The sequence below is a fragment of the Stenella coeruleoalba genome (assembly GCF_951394435.1).
Source record: "Stenella coeruleoalba genome assembly, chromosome: 2".
NCBI classification, from domain to species: domain Eukaryota; kingdom Metazoa; phylum Chordata; class Mammalia; order Artiodactyla; family Delphinidae; genus Stenella; species Stenella coeruleoalba.
The window spans coordinates 73,633,298-73,654,667 of NC_137147.1; the positions used below are offsets into that span (position 1 = coordinate 73,633,298).

Consider the following 21,370-nt stretch of genomic DNA (forward strand, 5'->3'; position numbering starts at 1 on the left):
TGCCTGCCAGTGGCCTACCCATTTAATCCCTCATTTCTACCCCTTAGTACCCAAAGAAGAATAAATGTTTGATCTCAGTGGTAGTGTTCTTTGCCCACTCCACCATTTGAGAGCTTGTAATACCAATAGAGTTGCAGTAGCAATAAAAGGACATCCTCTTTATTTCACTATCTGTGTACTTTAGTAAGCCTGTGTCTCCAACCATTACCAAACAGAAAGGAAAATCAACATATTTAATAGTAACTAGGCACAGAGGAAACAATAGGCAAATAGAAAAAGTATAATAAATTAGGGCAAGGAACAGTGTTGTGGCTTGTTAACATCGGCAGTGGGAGAATATATCCAAAGCTAAAAAGTGAAATCCAGAAATAAAACATGGTTAATAAGTATATCACCCCACCCACCCCACCCCCAATGATGCCAAGAATTGTTTTTATAACCTTGTTTCAAGTTGCAGGAAATAAGGGAGCTATCTGTATCTTGTGGGAGAGATATAAACATCTTCCTGAAGCTCTGACCTGATCATTTTCATAGGAAGTAATACAGGGTGTATAGGGTTAAGATTGAGAGAGAGAAGGTACAGAGTGAAACCAGGAAACAAGGTAGGGGTACATTTTCCAAGGCCATCACACCTAAATGAGTATGAGATGCTACCGTCCGTCCTTCAGCAGTATGTATAGATCAGATCTTGAAAATGGTCTATCTGGGAGTGTTCCATGCTTCTCTCCCCCTGGCTAATCCCATCTGCCTCTGTTGGTAGAGATTCTGCAGCACAGGACAGGAAGGCAGTTAAGGGTGTTTGTAACAAAAAGGGCGAGTGTTTGTAACAAAAAGGGCAAGTAAGGCCCTCTCAAGTCATTATATGAAGTTTATCGTGACAGTAAACCGCTGCTGTTGCTTCCCCATAGTTTTCCCCCTTTCATGAAAACTAACTTTTCCAAACTAAGATTTGATACATCTAATGTGACAAAGGCTTTGTTGCTACTTATGAAACTGGAGCATTTCCGTGGTTTATGGTGATAAAGCCGAATATTTGAAAATCAAACAGTTTTGGGAAGCCTGGAACATGACTACCATACCCAGAGATGATTACCAGGGAGGCAGAGTTCTTAGGCCTCTGGGGAAGTGGTACTTTCTTCAATAACTCTTTTTCTAACTTTATTATGGAAATTTTCAAAAAATACAAAAACAGTAGTATAATGTACTCATATGTACTCATCACCCAACTTCAACAATTAACTCATGGCCAATTTTTTTTCATTTCTACTTTCTCACACTGCCCCTTTCCACTAGATTAAGCTAAAGCAAAATTCAGACAATCATTTAATTTTCTATCCATAAGTATTTTAGTATGCATCTCTAAAAGATAAAGACTATTTTTAAAAACATAACCACAATAGCATCATGCCTACAAAAAAAACACTATTAACAATTCCTTAATATAAAATGTCCACTAAGTATTCAGTTTTCCTCAACTGTCTCATAAATGGTTTTTACAGTTTGTTCCAATCAAGATCCAACTGGAGGCCATTTATTTGCAGATAGTTTATGTGTCTTAAGTCTTTTTTTCACCTGTAGATTAATCCCTCGATTTACGAGGGTCTTAGAGGGATGTTATTTCCCCAGCGTTGTCTGTTAAGGCTTAGACCCTAATTCCTTGCTGATGAAAATAAAGGGAATTTTGGAACATGAGAGCAAAATATTTACCTACCTTAGTAGGTCACCAGGAGCTTGGCCTAAATATCCTCAAAACCCAAGGTGTAAAAGTGAACTTAAAAGGCAAGACTGGACTTTTCATTTAATAGAGCTCCTTACAAACCTCTCTTCTCGTTCCCATGCCCTTTTCCTCTTGTTTTCTGGATCAGAATCATAGTCTCATAAATTTACAAAACATTATTCTGCTGTTGCTCTTTGGAGAAATGAAAATGGTTTTTCCTAGTTCAAGCAGTACCTCTATCCAAAATATATATTCCATTGAAAACCCCTTTCTGTGAAACTCTTGAGAATGTCATTTGTGTCCACATCCTTAGTTCACCCTGGCCAAGACCTCTCAGTTTAAAACCTTTCATTACTATATGACCGAATTTTTTTTTTTTTTTTTTTTTTTTTTTTGCTATACGCGGGCCTCTCACCGTTGTGGCCTCTCCCGCTGCGGAGCACAGGCTCCGGACGCGCAGGCTCAGCGGCCATGGTTCACGGGCGCAGCTGCTCCGCGGCATGTGGGATCCTCCCGGACCGGGGCACGAACCTGTGTCCCCTGCATTGGTAGGCGGACTCTCAACCACTGCGCCACCAGGGAAGCCCTGTGACCTAATTTTTAAACCCCAAACCAGGAAGGTAATCTGACAGTCATATTATCAGAGTGACACCACTCTGGAAAACTGTGTACCTGTGGTTACCACACTTGAAACCACGTCATTCTCCACTGGTTACATTCTATCACCTTAACAAGAGACCAGAATGAGGCATTAAGTGTGCAGGCCTAACTGTGTGAGTTTTTCATGAGCAGACCAGTTAGACTGGCCAGGGCTCACCTGTAGGGCTGGTAGCTGGAAACCAGGAAGACCCTCTAGTGTGGTTCTGCTCTCCCTCTGACCTGGAGGATGGAATTAAATAGTGAAAGATAACTACCTGGGGCAGTTTCTCAGTATTGTTATTTATGCATCAGGATAAATAAGTGGTTCTTAATCTGCAGTATACTACTCAGAAGGGAAAAGACTGTTAGCTCAGCAATTCAAGAGGTGGGTTATAATATAAAGTCCATTCTTTTACTGTGAGGATGGGGTGGTGACACAGAGGTCTGAGATTTGAGTTTAACTATGAGTAGAAAGATGTAGAGACAATATAAAGATTTTGGTGAGCTATGAAAGATGACAGCCCCTTATCACAAGGACTGGTAGCAGAGGTACCTTTTGGGAAAACATGAGGAGAATAAAGGATGCTGGTTTTATCATTCTCATTCAGCACTAAGCTCCCAGCAGTGCTGCAACATAGGGATCTCAAAAGAAACAAACAAAAAGCCAGTTTAATTCTACAGGCCAACCTTCTGGCTAAAGAGCAGAACTCTACTCCTGGTGACAGGATGAGTGATATTTAGGCACAATCCAAAGCCTGCCTTAACTGTGAAGGAAATGGGGTAACTCTTAAAGAATATTAAGGAGTCAAACTTGAGACAGTGCTTTTTTCAGGGGCTGGGGTGTAAAAATCTCAACTTCTTTGCACCTTGAAAATCTTCATTTTAGTGTATATGTCAATGGTTGAAGCTCCACTCCTTTGGGAATGTTATTTAACTTACCTGAATTATTGGGGGTGAGGACTCCTATTTGACCTGAATCCCCACCACTTAGGGATGGTCTGAAAGAAAAAATCCCCTGTCCGGAGGAGGCAGATGAAGGTCTAAGGAAGGGAAATAAAAGCATCAGTAGAGAAAAGGAAAGGTTAAAGTAAAAACCATGTGTAAAGGAAGAGCCTATACATTTAAACCAGAGAGGAAATGAATCCCCTGCTTGCAACTCAGAATACAATTAAGTAATTCAGATGTATATTAGACACAGTACTGTTCAACCTTCTCTTTAGTTTACAAGGTAGATTATAAGCTTCAGTGGTATAGGCCAGTGGAGAAGTAACCACAGGGCTGCTGGCAGAATGTCAGTGGGAACAGATCTCAAGTGAAAGGAAGCAGTATTACTTACCTATAAGATAGGCTGTGAGTGGAAGCTGGTGAAGGGGTTTCTGAAAAGCATAAAGATGAGCCTATGAGATAATTCATGAACCAAGAAGAGATCCAGGTATTCTGGGGGCCAGGGCAAAGGAACAGGGGATCAAAGATTTGGTATATATGTTAGACTTGGGGGCTAATGGCAAGTGAAAAAGCCCACAAGTCACCTAGCAGTGGATCATAAAGGTGCTTTCCTCGCCCTTTCATGAGTTTATGGGCAAGGATCCATCACTGCCTTGATGTGTTCTAATGTATCTGTGCCTTGGTTTCCCCTCTAAGGTGAAGATTATCAGAAAGAATGGCTAAAGACAAAGGGTCTTTAAATTGGCTGGGAGTGACAGCAGTAAAAATGTAGAGTAAGGACCTCCACAGATTCTCTCCATAAAAGGAATGAGAAAACTGGCAAAAATTGTCAGAATCAACTTCTTCAGAATTCTGGAAATTAACAAAGGGCTTTTAGCAATCTGGGGAATGTTTATTCCAGAAAAATAGCTGAATGTGAGTAAGAACAGTGAGCTTTGTGACATTTTAACTTGCCCTATTCCCATTTCTCCCTCTCCAGCTCCATGGTAGCCTTGAAAATCAACAGTTTGGCAGTCATCATAGGGGATGGAATGGGGTTGGAGCTCTTTCAAAACCTCATTCCCAGAGAATTGTCATACTTGACCTGCCTAGTTGTTCACTGGAAGACTTCACTTGCAAGGCTGCCTTTATTTGACCTAACTTGGAGCCAAACTTACCAGGACTTGGAGCTTAAGAGTTCACCAAGTGTGAAAAGCTTTTTCCCCAGGAGTGTTTGTTGCAAATAATTAGAGGCACTTGTTTAGCCTGCCTGAGGAGGTGAATATCAGTTGGGGCAAACAATAGGCTAACCAAAAAGCATAAAAGGAAAAGCTGTGGAATGACCTGTCCACCGGGATTTTGAAAAGGAACAACAAGTTCTTGGGAATCTAGGCCATGTGCATGCACAGGGCTGTGTGCATGCTCAGTAAAGATTGAAAAGGCTCTAAGCTCTCACCTTGGGACTACCTTGAGGTCATACAAGCAGAAAGTGAAGGCTAAGGCACAGTCGTCAGCTGCATGTTGAAGGTACACCCCAACACACAGTCCCTCAGCAAACACTGAGGGATTTATTGGTACTAGGTGTTTAAGGAAAGCTCTGTCCAATCATTAGCTGAACACTAAGCTAACCAAATAGACACTTTGGTGGCCACACGAGAAAGAATACAGATTTTACAGAATCAGTTTTAGAAAGTCACTAAACAAACAATGACAAACAGCAACAACAACAAACCTTGGGAAGGGAGGAAGTATCTGATTCTTAGAGTTGCCATGCTATATTATTTAGCTGTCCAGTTTTCAACAAAAAATTATGAGGCATGAAAGAAACAAGAAAGTATGATCTATGTAAAGGAAAAAAGCACAAGCAATAGAAACTGTCCTTGAGGAAGCTCAGATACATTGGATTTTAAAGACAAAGACTTTAAACCAGCGGTTCTTTTTTTTTTTTTTTGGCCACGTTGACAGGCATGCGGGATCCTAGTTCCCCGAACAGGGATCGAACCCATATCCCCTGCAGTGGAAGCACAGTCTTAACCACTGGACTGCCAAGGAAGTCCCTAAATCAGCTATTTTAAACATGTTCAGTTAGCTAAAGGAAACCATGTCTAAAGCACTAAACAACAGTATGAGAATGGTCTCATCAAATAGAGAACACTAATAAAGAAATATTATATTAAAAAGAAGCAAATATAAGTTCTGGAATTGAAAAGTACAATAACTAAAATGTAAACTTCACTAGAGATATGAGCTGTCAGAAAAAAGAATCAGCAAACTTGAAGATAAATCAATTGAGATTATCCAGTATGAAGAAGAGAAAGAAAAAGGAATGAAGAAAAATGAACAAAGCCTCAAAGACCTTGGTGGAATACCATCAAGCACACCAGCATGTGCAAAATGCGAGTTCCAGGAGGAGAACAGAGAGGACCAAGGGCAGAAAGAATTATCTGAAGAAATAATGGCTGACAACTTCCCAAATTAGATGAAAACATTAATCTATACATCCAAGAAGCTCAACAAATCCCAAAGAGGATAAATCAAAGAGATCCGCACCTAGACTCATCATAAACTGTTGAAAGCTAAAGGCAAAAAAAGAAACTTGAAAGCAGCAAGAGAGAAGCCATTCATCACATGAAAGGGATTCTCAATAAAATTGGCACTGATTTCTCCTCAGAAACCATGGAGGCCAGAATATAGGAGGATAACGTATTCAAAATGCTGAAAGACTGTCAATCAAAAATTTTAAATCCAGCAAAACTATCCTTCAAAAATGAAGGAGAAATTAAGACACTCCCAGATGAGTGTCAAAATTAAGAGAATTCATCACTACCAAACGTGCTTTACAAGAAATACTAAAGAGAGTCCTTCAAGCTTAAGTGATAGGACACTGGACAGTAACTCAAATCTACATGAAGAAGTAATAAAGATCACTGGTAAAGATAACTACATTGATAAACATAAAAGTATAAGTGTATTTTTGTAACTTCCTCCTATCTGATTTAAAAGACAACTGCATAAAACATAATTATAAATTTATGTTGAGGAGAACACAATTTTTAAAGATATAATCTATATAATAACAGCACAATAGAATGGAGAGGGGAATGGAACTATATAGGAGAAAAGCTTTTGTACACTGTTTAAATTAAGTTTGGTATAATCTGAACTAAATTGTTATAAATTATGATGTTAATTATGATGTTGATCCCTAAGAAAATAACAAAAAATACAGTGAAAGAAACAAGAGAGAAAGTAAAATGGTACACTAGAAAATAGCTGTTTAACACAAAAGACAGCAAAAATGGAGGAAGTGAGGAACAAAACATACATAAGACATATAGAAAACAGGGACTTCCCTGGTGGTCCAGTGGTTAAGAATCCACGCTTCCACTGTAGGGGGCACAGGTTCAATCCCTGGTCGGGGAACTAAAATCCCACATGCTGTGTGGTGTGGCAAAAAAAAAAAAAAAAGACACATAGAAAACAAATAGCAAAATGGCAGAAGCAGTCTTTCCTTATTAATAATTACGTTAAATGTAAATGTATTAAACTCTCCAATTAAAAGGCAGAAACTGGCCAAATGGTGAAAAAAGATCCAACTATACATCGTCTATGAAAGACTCACTGTAAATTCAAAGACACATACAGGTTTAAAGTAAAAGGATGGAAAAAGATATTCCACGCAAACAGTAAACAAAAGAGAGCTGGAATGGGTAATATCAGACAAATGCACTTTAAGACAACATTGTTACTAGAGACAAAGGTCAAAATGATAAAAGGGTCAACCCATCAAGAAGATATAACACTTATATATGCACTTAAAAACAAAGTCCTAAAATACATGAAGCAAAAACTGACAGAATTGAAGAGAAAAATAGATAATTCAACAATAATAGAGCTTTCAATACCCCACTTTCAATAATGGATAAAACAGCAAGACAGAAGATCAGCAAGAAAACAGAAGATTTAAATGGCACTATATACCAACTAAATCTAACAGATATCTATAGAACACTCCACCCAACAACAGCAGAATACACATTCTTTTCAAGTGTACAGGGAACTTTCCCCAGGATAGACAATGTTTTAGGCTATAAATTTAAAAGGATCTAAACCATACAAAGTATGTTGTTCAACAACAATGAAATGAAATTAAAATCAATTAACAGGAGGAAATTTGGGAAATTAACAATTATGTGGATAATCAACACTGCTAAGTAACTAATGGGTCAAAGAAAAGAAAATCACAGAAGTTAGAAAATACTTTGAGATGAATGAAAACAAAAACACAACATACTAAAACTTAAAAGGATGCAGTGAAAGCAGTGCTGAGTGAAATTTATAACTGTAAAGGTCTATATTAAAAAAGCAGATCTCAAGTCAATAATGCTACTGTCCACTTTAAGAAACGAGGAGAACTAAACCCAAAAGCAGATGGAAAGAAAATGATTAGGGCAGAAAAAAATGAAATAGAGAATAGAAAAATAATAGAGAAAAATCAAGAAAACTAAAAGTTGGTTCTTTGAAATGATAAACAAAATTGACTAACCCTGTGGGGTGAGGGGCAGGATAAATCTGGAGGCTGGGATTAACACATACATACTACTATGTATAAAATAGATAACCCTGGTGGTGCAGTGGTTAAGAATCCGCCTGCCAGTGCAGTGGACATGGGTTCGAGCCCTGGTCTGGGAAGATCCCACATGCCGCAGAGCAACTAAGCCCGCACACCACAGCTACTGAGCCTGTGCTCTACAGCCCGCAAGCCACAACTACTGAGCCCACGTGCCACAACTACTGAAGCCTGCGCACCTGGAACCCGTGCTCCACAACAAGAAAAGCTACCGCAATGAGAGCACCACAACGAAGAGTAGCCCCTGCTCACCACAACCAGAGAAAGCCCGCGTGCAGCAACGAAGACCTAGCGCAGCCAAAAATAAATAAATTTAAAAAAAAACCAGATAACCAACAAGGACAGGAAACTATAGCACAGGAATAGTTTCCAATAGCACAGGAAACTGTGCTCAATATTATATAATAACTTATAAGGGAAAAGAATCTGAAAAAATATATGTATATATAGATTCAGTTATATAAATATACATACATATGTATGTATATGTCTGTATTGGGTTGGCCAAAAAGTTCATTCGCTTTTTTTCTGGAAGATGGTACATATATATATATATGTATCTCAATTGCTGTGCCGTACACCTGAAACTTAGATGATATTGTAAATCAACTATACTTTAATTTAAAAATTTTTTAAAAATAAACTTCCTTTTTAGAACTGTTAAAAAATTGGACTAATCTTTAGCCAGGCTGTCCAAGAAAAAAGAAGAAAGCCCCAAATAACTAAAATCAGAAATAAAAGAGAGTATTACTACTAACCTGACAGAAATAAATTGGCTAGAGCACCTAGTTTTTCAAAGGGGTGAAGATGAAAGAACTGGAGGGAGGCTATTTGGTGAATTTCAAAAATGGTTATCCAGGAAGAGATCTGTGAATTTCAAAACTGCCTCTTGGGAAAGAAAGGGAAATCCTCTCCAAGTATACTCTATGGACTGACTAATGCCTTGAAAAACAGTAATAACAGTAATAGTTCTAAGGGGAAAGAGACAAGAAATTACGTAGGTGGAACCAAAATATTTCTTCACTGGAATATTTTTGTGTTTGATACACAGTGAAGAAGCCAGACACCCTTCAGGCTAACATAATTGGCATCTAGTTAATCTTTCTTTTAGATCTAACTTCTACTGCCATCTTGTGGCAATTAAAATCCAGGTCAATTATTTTAAAAGTTACTCTCCAGTCTCCTGACCAGAGGGTTTCAATGACTTTCTAATACTCAAGTTTCAATTTTCCCCTTATCAGTTTGAGAACAGAAATATCATTACTTGAAAAGTTGTATCTGGATACCTGGAACCACCTTCTGGAGAAAAAGTAAAATGGCATTATATTATGCACAGAAAACCAGAAATCTGCTGGTATCTGCTCAGAATGTGTTGGCTTCTGACTCCTTCCCCTACACTGCCCCTCTCACCAGTAAAAGAGTCTCTTGGAGTGCTCCTTCCCTGCAGCGCTCTGGCTCCCTGAGGGACAAATAATAAACATTAATAAATATATCCCGGGGCTTCCCTGGTGGTGCAGTGGTTGAGAGTCCGCCTGCCGATGCAGGGGACACGGGTTCCTGCCCCGGTCCGGGAGGATCCCACATGCCGCGGAGCGACTAGGCCCGTGAACCATGACCGCTGAGCCTGTGTGTCCGGAGCCTGTGCTCCGCAACAGGAGAGGCCACAACAGTGAGAGGCCCGCGTACCGCCAAAAAAAAAAAAATAATAATAATATATATATATATATATATATATATATATATATATATATATATATATATATATATATCCCGATTCTCTGGCTTCCATATTTCATGCTATGGCTATACACTGAAGTGTATGTTTTTCTCCCAGAGTGGGTACGTGACTCCAGGAAGGATCCACACTTTATTCCTTCCAAAATGAACATGATGGACACTGTTAATGCAGTCCACTATTTTCACCCCATTCATTCCGAGTCATGAATTAGGTCAGCTTCTAACATCAGGTCTGAATTGCTGAAAGAGAGTCCAGGCATGGCATCAGATAATTCATGCCAAAATCAATATAATTTTAATATTCTTGCTTTAATCTTGGCTTTCATTTAGCATTAGAAGTCTCAATCTGAAAAGATAATGTGAATATTTCTTACCTGTCCCAAGTTACTAAAGCCAGCCCCTCTATAAGGGATAGATTCCACTGAGGAGGACCGACTGTATAAGGCAAAACAAAAAGGAAAAAACAAACCTGGTATTAAACTTTTACACAGACATAAAGTCTCCTCAGTCCCTGTCTCAGCCGTATCTAGGCATTTCTTTCATCTTGATCTTTTGCCAACAGTTCTAATGCTGCTGTGTAGCTTTCTACTCACCTGACCACTTGGCTGCTATGCTGAGAACTGGGTCGTGGAGTAACTGAAAGGGAATAAAATGCAGAATGAAAAGTTGCCATCAATGGTGTGCCCTGCCTTGCCTAGCCTACATGTTGCAAGTGAGTGTCCAGGAGTATGGCCTTTTCATATCATACATAAGATTTGGAAAATCACATTATACTTTCTGAGAGGAAACCATCTTCCATATGGGATAAGGATATTTACTCATCTCACACAGATATTTGGGCAAAACATGGTCTCTACCTGACTGTGATGGAGAAGTAATGCCCACTGGTCGAGGTGTGGTTGACCTGCAAGGAAAAAAAAAAAAAAAAAAAAGAAAGGCAGCTCTATTTTCTCTAAGCAGAACTTAGTGCCACCTTAGAGGATCAATCAGGTCATTATTTACAGAAATAACAGCCTTCTCTCTGAGCACAAATTGCTTACTAATCATGTATTACAGGTATCAGCCCAAAATACAGAGGCAAGCTTTCCATATGGGACTCCTTGGCTCTCCAATTCCCTAAACGAAATCTTCTCCACTTCTCTATTGCCCATAATAGAAGTTCTGAAGTCCTTCTTTCTTCCTTCCCATAGTGCCTTACCAGGTACTCTCAACTTTACATATATCTATCCATCTGTCCATCCATTCATACATCTGCCATTCCCTCACTCCCTCCATCCCCTCTTCCATCTACCCACAGACATTTATTTAGTGCTCATAAGTCTTAGATCCTGAACTTACAAAGATAACTAGAATATGGTTCCTATTTTTGAGAGGCTCACAGGCTAGTGGGAGAGACAAAAAGAAAAAGAGCAACATAAGTGTTATAATGGGTATGTCAGAAGTATGGAAGGATGATAGAACACTATACTTTAGCTTCTGTGAGTCAGGGGCCATGTCTTTTTAATCCACCAATGCAGAGCTGATATTAAAAATATATAATAACTGGTAGGGTACAGACATTTACAATTAGAATAATCGGTGATGTACACCCAACACCTAACACAGTGCTTCACAAACAGTAAGTACTTAATGAATATTTATTGAATAAATGAATAATAGAACATCTAACTCTGCCTAATAAAGTGCTGACAGAGGAAATGACACATGAGTTCAATTTTGAGGGGTGAATAGGATTTCATAAAGTGACGGTCAAGGGTGAGCATTCATCCAAGATTTTAGTTCAGCACTTTTCAGTAAGGAGCTCTTTTTTGGAGAAGTGAAAAATGAATTCATAAACCATTCCCTCCACCGCAGAGCCCACACAGGAGCTACAGCCAAGTGCCAAGAAAGGATAGAATTCACTTTGCTGTACAGCAGAAACTAACACAACATTGTAAAGCAACTATACTCCAATTAAAAAAAAAAAAAAGGAAAGGATAGAAATTTTCAAAGAGGGATGGTATGGGGCCTGATAAAACTGACCTGCTTCCTTGGTACCAACTTGGAGATTCCTGTAGGTGAAAAAAATGGGAGTGAAGGAAGCTGTAGCTCAATGGTCCCAATCAATGGATCTTACTTGTCAGATAGCTAAGCTGCAATGTCCTCTAGTTGTGGTTACTAAGATGCCCAATAGAAGAAAAAACAGCAACAGTGAGTGTTTCCTCAGAAAATTATTAGCTTTGGGGGGAGAAAATTTTAGTTCCTCTTCACAAAAACACATTGGGAATCCTGTAGACTGATACATGTGGGGAAATATAGAGAGTCTATGGGGAGAGCAAGGAAAATGACAGGATTACAATGTGCTAGAAGAGTTACAAGAGTAAGATCAAAAGGAACATTATATAAACACAAAGGACAATCTTGGGAAGAGACAAATGTCCAGGAAATAGAGTTTGAGGGACAGGAAAGGTCCTGAGGTGCCTTGGGATTCTTGAAGACAAATTTTAAGTTACCACAGATATCTCTTCTATAAGACAGCTTCCCATGTGTTATGGCATGGACTCCCTGATATTCGAGAATAGGTTACCACTGTGCTAGATTTTGTCCTTTCATCCCTCCAAGGTCTTCTGTGGCCTCGTCCATTTACTACAGTGTGCTTGCTGTACAAATGTTATCAATATTACCAGCCATGATGTGAAAAAGGTTAGGAAACACTAATTCTATTCAGTCAGCTAGATAGATGGGCCAAGTAAGAGAGAAAATAATAGTATGGAAAATCTATTTCATTCACCTTTAGGATGGCTAGCAATTTCTTCAGTTCTCCATTCTCTTTCCTTAAGACTGACAGCTCTCTAGGCAAAAGATGGAAAAAGAAACAATCAGCTCCAGCAGGTCAGTGGGATAAAAAACATGATTTTTATTATCAACATCTAGTTAATGCTTCCGGAGAGATACTTGCCACTATACAAGGTATTTCTGTCAGAGATCTGGTGATTCAGGGGGGCAATGGCAGGGTTTTGGTGGTGAGAAGAATCAGGTGGACAAAATAAACAGTCACTTGGTACGATTTCAGAAGTTTACACAGAACTGCATTTCCTCTCCACACATTTTCCCCTGGCCTGCTGCTGTCTGAAAATTTCCATCAGGGATTCCATCTTTTAGCTTAAGATTTCCAAAAGAACATGGACTTCCCTGGTGGTGCAGTGGTTAAGAATCTGCCTGCCAATGCAGGGGACATGGGTTCAATCCCTGGTCTGGGAAGATCCCACATGCTGTGGAGCAACTAAGCCCGTGCGCCACAACTACTGAACCTGCACTCTAGAGCCCATGAGCCACAACTACTGAGCCTGTGTGCCACAACTACTGAGCCCATGTGCCACAGCTACTGAAGCCCGTGTGCTCTAGGGCCCACGTGCTGCAACTACTGAAGCCTGCGCGCCTAGAGCCCATGCTCTGCAACAAAAGAAGCCACCGCAATGAGAAGCCCCAACACCACAATGAAGAGTAGCCCCCGCTTGCTGCAACTAGAGAAAGCCTGCGTGCAGCAACAAAGACCCAACGCAGCCAAAAAAAAAAAAAAAGAACCAAAACACACCCTCCTAGAGGTAACATTTTAAATCTTCCATCATTATTACTGTGAAAAAGTCATGTCCGATTTCTCTGAAGTAGTTTTCGACAGATGGAAGTAAAAGGGGAAAGCTATAAAGTAGGGAAGGTCCCTTGAGGGAAGAAAGAGAAAAATAAAATGGAGATTGAGAGACCAAAAATTCTGTACCTGACTTAACCAAGACAAACATAAACACACATGGAGCAATTTTTAGGCTTTGGAACCATAAGGAAATAAGGGCTACAGCTTCTATGAGAAGAAAAAGGCTCTCTGGTGATTTCATTCGTCACTTACTTGTCCTGGTTAGTCAGTGTTTGCTGTGCCTCCTGCGTGGCTGCTTCTAACTTGGTAATTCTATGCTTATAAAAGGCGATGAGGAGATCTGTTTGCTTCTTCTGGAAACTCCACACCTACTAGGGAAAAACAGACCTTTGACATACAACCCCCATAACTCCTTTCCCCTTACTTGTAGCAACAAATGGAAACCCATCAATTCATACTCTATTACTGATCATTTTCTTCTGGAGCATCTGACCTAATTCATGATTCCCCAAAACTAGGGAAAGCCAAAGGTTTTCATTTCCAGAAAAGTGCCTTCCTAATATCTTAATGAGAACATTCTGACATAGAATGACCCTTTAAAAATATAACCATTCGGGCTTCCCTGGTGGCGCAGTGGTTAAGAGTCCGCCTGCCGATGCAGGGGACACAGGTTCGTGCCCCGGTCCGGGAAGATCCCACATGCCGCGGAGCGGCTGGGCCCCGTGAGCCTTGGCCGCTGAGCCTGCGCGTCCGGAGCCTGTGCTCCGCAACGGGAGAGGCCACAACAGTGAGATTCCCGTGTAACGAAAAAAATATATATATATATAACCATTCATCTTGAGCAAGAAGTGACAACCAAAAAAATGTTTCCAAGCTTAGAACTGGTTCTGACCTTACTTGTTTACTATTAGCTTGGACTCAGTTTCCACATTCCTAGCTCTACAGAGCACTGGTAACCAATTTACTTTCCCTAAGATACTCACACATAGACACTTGTAGGCTGTTTATGTTGCTACAGTAAAGGGCAAAGAGGCACAGAAGGAGATTTACCTATTCCTGAATTTTATTTCTGGCCATGGGTAAATAATTTTATCTTTTGCTTTAATTTACCATTTGATATACTGATGTGCCTATCATGGGATTACTGAATCAGATCAAAAGTTAATATGTGGAAAGTATTTTAGCTTTGTCAGGTTCTACTTTTGAATACACAGCAGTATTCAGGTCTCGTTTGTTTCCTCCCTACTCACACCGTAAACCTTTTTTCTTAGGTCCTTCCTAGATCTGGTACTTTTGTCATAAACTTTTTGTTCTCATTTAATTTGCAAGTTGCTTTTGCCACCTTACTAAAGAATTCTACTTCCGAATTTATATAGTCTCTACACTCTTTCCTTTCTACTCAAAAGCAAACTAATTCTACACAGATAAGAATTCACTGTAATCTATTTTTTAAAATTTATTCTTGTTTTCAATAAAAGTAAAACATATTCATTTTAGAAAATTTGAACAATGCAGAAGCAGAAAAAAGGCACTCAATCCTGGGAGTTATCTAAAATGGCAAAGGGTTGGCGAGCAATAGATACTATGGTTAGATACAATATATAGCCAAGAGACCTACTAACCTACGTGCCAAAACTACTTTGGTGCTCAAAGAGATTTGAGCAAAAAAGAATCCTAAAAATGCTTCCTTATCAAAAGCAAGGGGACTTCCCTGGTGGTCCAGTGGTTAAGACTCCACGCTTCCACTGCAGGGGGCACAGGTTCGATCCCTCGTCGGGGGAACTAAGATCCTACAAGCCACGTGGCACAGCCAGGGAGTTAAGTTTTGGGTTGCAGTTTGTGATCAAAGCCTCTCACACTGGGGCTTAAGGTTCCTCGACCTGCTCAGTAGTGATAAAGAACTCAGCTACACTGTTTCAGAAGTCTTAAAAACTGACAGATAAACTTTTTCTTTTCAGGTAAAATAATCTTCAACTAAATAAAACCTTTCTTCAAAGGCACCATTGATTATCTCAGCTGTTCAGTCTTTAAATTCAAGTGAGGGATGGGAAACTGATCTGATCTATTTATGAGATCAGGTCTTGACCTGATTTTACTCAAACGATTTATATGGTAGTTATTTAAGTATGTTAGCAAAACATATGATTTCCCAGTCAGCCAACTAATGATCAGGGCCAGCTGCCTGTATTTGTAAATAAAGTTTTACTGGAATACAGTCATACCCATTTGTTTACAGATTGCCTGTGGCTGTTGTTCTGTGCTACAGCAGCAGAGTTGAGTAGCTGCAACAGAGGTTGCATAGCCTGCAAAACCTAAAATATTTACTAACCTTTCAAGAAAAAGTTTGTCAGTCCCAACATTAAATTTATGAAAGTCTTTCTTGGGCTTCCCTGGTGACGCAGTGGTTAAAAATCAGCCTGCCAATGCAGGGGACACAGGTTCGAGCCCTGGTTGGGGAAGATCCCCCATGCCGCGGAGCAACTAAGTCTGTGCGCCACAGCTACTGAGCCTGAGCTCTACAGCCCGAGAGCCACAACTACTGAAGCCCGCATGCCTAGAGCTCGTGTTCCACAACAAGAGAAGCCACTGCAATGAGAAGCCCGCACACCACAACCAAGAGTAGCTCCTGTTCACCACAACTAGAGAAAGCCCGCGTGCAGCAACGAAGACCCAATGCAGCCCAAAATAAATAAATAAATTCATTTTTTAAAAAAGTCTTTCTCTGTATTTTTGTTTATCTTTTTCTTTTTTTTTTGGCTGCGCCATATGGCATGTGGGATCTTCGTTCCCCAAGCAGGGATCAAACCCATGCCCCCTGTATTGGGAGCGCAGAGCCTTAACCACTGGCCCACCAGGGAAGTCCCTCTGTATTTTCATTTGTGCCTTTTGCTCTGAATTTGTCTTTCTTTGTGAACCTATATCTTTCCCTCTCTTTCTCTCAACCTCTTCTCTCTCTTTATTTCCTACTCTATTTGATGCTTGATGTTGTCTGTTCTTCCTATTTGTATTTACTTAATGGACATTTATGTTACTTCTTCTTAATTTTAAAGTGGATGGGCCCAACAAAATGGGAGAAAATGTTTGCAAATCACATATGTGGTGAAGGACTTGTACCTAGAATATATAAAGAACTCTTACAACTAATAAAAAGACAATCCGACTTAAAAATGGGCAAAGGATTTGAATAGATATTACTTTAAAGATGACAAACAAATAGCCAATAAGCACATGAGAAGATGCTCAACAACATTAATCATCAGAGAAATGCAAATCAAACCCACACCGAGATAGCACTTCACACCACTAGGATGATTATTATTAAAAAAAGACAGATAAAACAAGTGTTGGTGAGGATATGGAGAAATCAAAACCCTCATACACTGCTGGTAAAAATGTAAAATGTGCAAGCACTTGGGAAAACAGTCTGGCAGTTCCAAAAGTTAAACATAGAGTTACCATTTGATCCAGTGATCTAATTCCTATGTATATATCCAAGAGAAATGAATATATGTCCACACAAAAACTTGTATACAAATACTCATAGCAGCATTATTCATAATAGCCAAAAAGTGGAAATAACCTAAATGTCCCTCAATGGATGAATGAATACGTGAAATGTATATCCAGCTATATAATGGATTATTATTTGGTCATAAAAAGGAATAAAGTACTAATGAAGTTCTAATACATTCTACAACATGGATAAACCTTGAACACATTATGCTAAGGGAAAGCAGTGCAGGATTCAGACAATAAATAAATTATATAATGTTAGAGATAAGACCTATGATGAAAAATAAAGCAGGGTAAGAAGTAGACTTGGGGCTGCTATTTGAGATATGAGAGTCAGTAAAGGTCTGACTGAGGAAGAAAAATATGAGCAGAAGCCTGAACGAGACAATCTAGACATTACTTGGATCAGTTATTCAACTTCACAGATTGGGAAAACACATTTTCAGACATTGCTGACTTCACCAAACGGGCACTTCACTACAGTGATGATTAACTGACCCTTTTCATGTATTTTATCTTGATTACTTGACCATGTGTATTTGGTCCCATGATTAGGCAGGGTAGAATTCAGACTACATATAATTTCTCTCCTGATCATTAACTAACCCTTGGTTTAGTTATTAACCAAAGCTCTGCTCTTTCTCTTGTTCATGTGACCTTGTTTACATTTCTCCTTGAGTCTCAGCTGGATTTTATCTCCCCATAATGTTAAATAGTATCTCAAATATGACGGTTCACCCAAGCAGCTAAAAGCAGGATGCAGTGAAAGCTTTAATTTCCCTTCCTCTATCTCCAGAGTCAGGATTGAGGGGGAGACACCAAAGAAAAATTAAACCTACTGTCTTCAGCCAAACATGACAAAGGACCATCTTCACGTTTAATAAAAAAATATTCTCGTAAGAACGAGGAGAGTAGAGAAGAAAAATAGTGATAAAATCTCAAGAAATGTGCCCAGATAGCAATCCCATGAGGCTATGAAATGATCTTGGTGGAGAACTGGAGAGTGGAAAGGAAAAACCAAAGTTTTTAGAATTTGGGAACTTTCTCAAATGGTTGTCCTGTCTCCTCTTCACTTCCTTCCACAATTCTATTGCTCCTGACCAAGTCAATGGCATGACAACATATCATGCATCAGGAAAAGAAAAATATCTTCCAAAATTCAGGCAACCTATTATAAATACTAACTGAAGAATTAAATATATATGTGTTGCTAAGAGAGGTTATTGAAAAATAAGAGTGGAGAACAAGAAATCCGTTTTTGAACTTAGGTCTATAAGCAAAAGCTTGAAAGTTTGGCTACTAAATCCATTGTTTGCAGGGTCAGGCCTGTATATTCAAAGCAATTTTTAGAAGATTCATTAAATGTGCGAAGAAAGAAGACAAAGCTCTCTAGAACCTTTTTTATCCTCAAAAATTACTAAATAGAACTAGGAACCACAAGGCAAGATGTCAGCTACATAGTAGTTTTTACAGCCTATCACAGATTCTGGGTGAGTAAAAAGTTAACTGTTGAGATTTGTATCATCAGGGAAGAAAGCAAACAGGGCAGCCAATTTCTCCCCATTGTATACAAATATATGAATGCAGTTTAAAGAGAACCTCTGGAAAAGAAATAAGATGCATTTATAACTTGCCTGGAAAATCAGGTTTTCTTCACTCTTATTTCTCATACCTGAGAGATGTGACTAAAATACTGCAAAGCTGTCTCCACAGGGCTTTTGAAGTACATCTTCTCCTGAGGTTTCAGCTATGAAGAGAGTAAGACACATCCACAATGGAATGAAATAAAATACAGGCAAATATGGTTAAAGACATAGCACCCTTTCTAAAGCAACCAGGTATTATTTCACTGTGCTAAAAGGGCGATCACTATTGCGCTAGGAGATGTAGACTACATATCCTAATCCTTCTTACCTCATGCTTCTGTGACAGCAGTCACAAATCCACAAATAATTCTTTTATCTCTAGTTTACCTCCTTTTTTTTTCAATTGCTATCTACACGTTTTGTTTGTTCCTTTTTTTAAAAAAAAATTTCAGTTTTTTTTTTTGGCCATGCCATGTGGCTTGCAGGATCTTAGTTCCCTGACCAGAGATTGAACCTAGGCCCCCACGGTGAAAGCCCCAAGTCCTAACCACTGGACCACCAGAGAATTCCCCCAAAATTTCAGTTCTTAGCCACTGTATTCTTTGTATAGTTCCTACACACCAGGAATGGGATAAGATTGTTTGTGACGGGGAGGAAAAACTTACATTATCAGAAAGAGCCAGATACTTGCAGGCAGTTCCACAAACAGCACATTTATCTAGCGGGGAAAGGGGAAAAAAATGTTTGGTTCTCATGGGCATGAGGTAAGATTTTCCTAAAGTACATGATAACAGTCAAGTAGGCTAGCTAACGAAAAGAGGGTTCTTACTGAATTCAAAATGTCATTGTGCTATAAAAGGACATCGACTTGAGCTCCATTCTCGAAATCAGTGTTTCCAAACTTGTATGTTGATGAGAAGTAAGGCTTTCACACTGTACCTCTACCCATCTCCCTTTTTATAAATTCTCAGTTTTCTTCTGCAGGTGAGGGACAGTAGCCTCCCAGCAGGAGTACAGGAGTGTACATTTACTAGAGTCTGGGAAGAGTACCAAAGATCTCAACTTTAAGTTATTATTTTTTATTCTATCTACCAGACAGTAGGCACACATTAGGCACCATAAGAAACTCTCCAATTATTCCTGCCTTGTTCTCACCTTGCTAATATTCCTGGATATTGTTTTGAAGCTCTCCTACTCTCATTCTCTAATTAACCCAATCTGAAAGATGTGGAAATTAAAATTACTAATCTTCCTGTGAAGTTAAAATTTTAGTAGTGGTGCTGGTTATTGATTAAGATAAATGCCATGTCCGGAGAAAACGTCACATGACATATGCCTCACCGAGACAAACTGCTCCAGAGTGAGCTGCTGTTACCATAGTAATAGCTTTGTTACATTAGCAGATAACTTTAAAGGGTCATGAGATTCACATAGAGAAAAAGCTTCTCCAGAGGCTACCTAACCTGACTCTTCTTTCCTTGGGGATGAAGTTTTTCCCCGTCTTCCTTCCATATTATTATCAGAGTGAGCTAGCAAGTGCAAATCATTCTGCTATTTAAGAAAAAGACAAGACAAAGAAACTTCCACAGCTCTCCATCACCTGCAGGATAAAGTTCAGGTTCTTTAGCCTGGTATATAGAGCCTTCCATCATATGGCCACTACCTACCACTCTAGCCTCATCTCTCACCATTTCTTACTTTATTCTTTTATGCTCTACCAATCCCAACCACATGTACTTCCCTGTACTAAGTTTAATGATGTTGTATTCCTTTACACATGCTGTTCTCTTAAACCAGAATGACCTTCCCTGCCTAATTCACTTGGCAGACTCCAGTTTATTACTCAAAACTCTATTGAAACAACACCTCTTCTATGAAATTTTCCCTGATCAAAACATCTTAACTCCCTCTTCTGGACCTACTACCCAGAATACATACCTACAGAATATAATACATACCTTGTAAGTATTTTAGCATTAAGAAAAAAAAGACACACCTTAAATTTGTCTCTTCTAAGACCTATTTGAACCAGCTCCTCATTTGTAAAATGGGTCTACTAATAATTACCTCCTGGGATTGTGGTGAGGATACATAAAACTGGTACACATGAAAATACTTTTTAAACCACAAAGGTATCACCCACCACTATCACCATCGTCAACATTTCTAATTAAATTGATTTCACAGATTATACTACTTCCCATTAGAAATAGCTCTTGTTATCAACCACTTTCCCAATTTCTATTCTTTATTTTTATTTTTTCTCTTTCCTCTAATCAGTCTGATAACCTTGTGGCTTTCCCTGCCACAGGCTTCAGAACACTGACAAGCACCTTTTGATGTTCAAGTAATAGATAGTCCATTTGCTAAATCATTCCTTTTAATGGATTCCTCCGATTTTCATAATCAACAGTTTCCTATTATACCCACACCACCTTCGGCCTACTAAGTGATTTTTATTCCAAGTTACACAGAGAAATGGTTAATCATTATTTCTAGGTTAAAAACATTTTTGCCTGAATCTGAAAACAGTTAAATCACTCACCCAGAGTCAAACACTTTTTACAGAAAATATGGCCACAGCTGGTGACAAAGAAATGGGCCCCATCTTTTTGGAAACACAGGTTGCAGTGAAACCAATCCATTCTGCAGCAGAGAAAGAGAATAACCTGGGGCATAACATAATTATAGCTGTTCCAAAATCTACTTAACAATGTTTGCTTAGTTTCTGCTAACTTATTGGGATGTGGGCATATTATTGTGGGTATTTCAATTGGATGTGAGGAAGTACATATACCTCTGAAGTAAAAAAAGCAGACTGCAGACTATGCTATGCAATTTTCTAAAGAGAAAAATTATACATATTTAGAAGAGTAATAGGACAATGATGATTTTTTTTGAATGGTGAGATCATGTGTATGTGTGTGTGTGTGTGTGTGTTGCCTTTACACTTTTTTTGTTTTCTAAATTTTCTGGATTAATTCAGGCACTAATTT

At 39.1% G+C, this 21,370-nt stretch overlaps 1 protein-coding gene across 1 annotated transcript; it reads right to left on the minus strand.

Moving 5' to 3' along the window:
* Positions 1 to 46: 46 nt before the first annotated feature.
* Positions 47 to 21,031, minus strand: RNF212B (ring finger protein 212B). Its single transcript, XM_079912223.1, has 14 exons — positions 20,920 to 21,031; positions 19,040 to 19,092; positions 18,461 to 18,535; positions 13,528 to 13,643; positions 12,418 to 12,478; positions 11,670 to 11,698; positions 10,505 to 10,551; positions 10,241 to 10,283; positions 10,022 to 10,082; positions 9,321 to 9,369; positions 3,693 to 3,732; positions 3,296 to 3,396; positions 2,535 to 2,596; positions 47 to 765 (listed from the first exon to the last, which is right to left on the minus strand). The coding sequence occupies exons 1-14, from the start codon at positions 21,017 to 21,019 to the stop codon at positions 700 to 702; spliced, it is 903 nt and encodes a 300-aa protein (XP_079768349.1). The 5' UTR covers positions 21,020 to 21,031; the 3' UTR covers positions 47 to 699.
* Positions 21,032 to 21,370: the final 339 nt, after the last annotated feature.

What these genes read in the sequence shown, in the direction of transcription:
- RNF212B (XM_079912223.1), bottom strand. Translation starts at nt 21,019, where the DNA reads ATGGATTGGTTTCACTGCAACCTGTGTTTCCAAAAAGATGGGGCCCAT. An exon ending in AATTGCTAGCCATCCTAAAG is followed by an intron (nt 11,699 to 12,417) that starts GTGAATGAAATA and finishes TTTCACCTACAG; the next exon opens with GAATCTCCAAGTTGGTACCA. An exon ending in CCTCACCCCCAATAATTCAG is followed by an intron (nt 2,597 to 3,295) that starts GTAAGTTAAATA and finishes TCCATCCTCCAG; the next exon opens with GTCAGAGGGAGAGCAGAACC.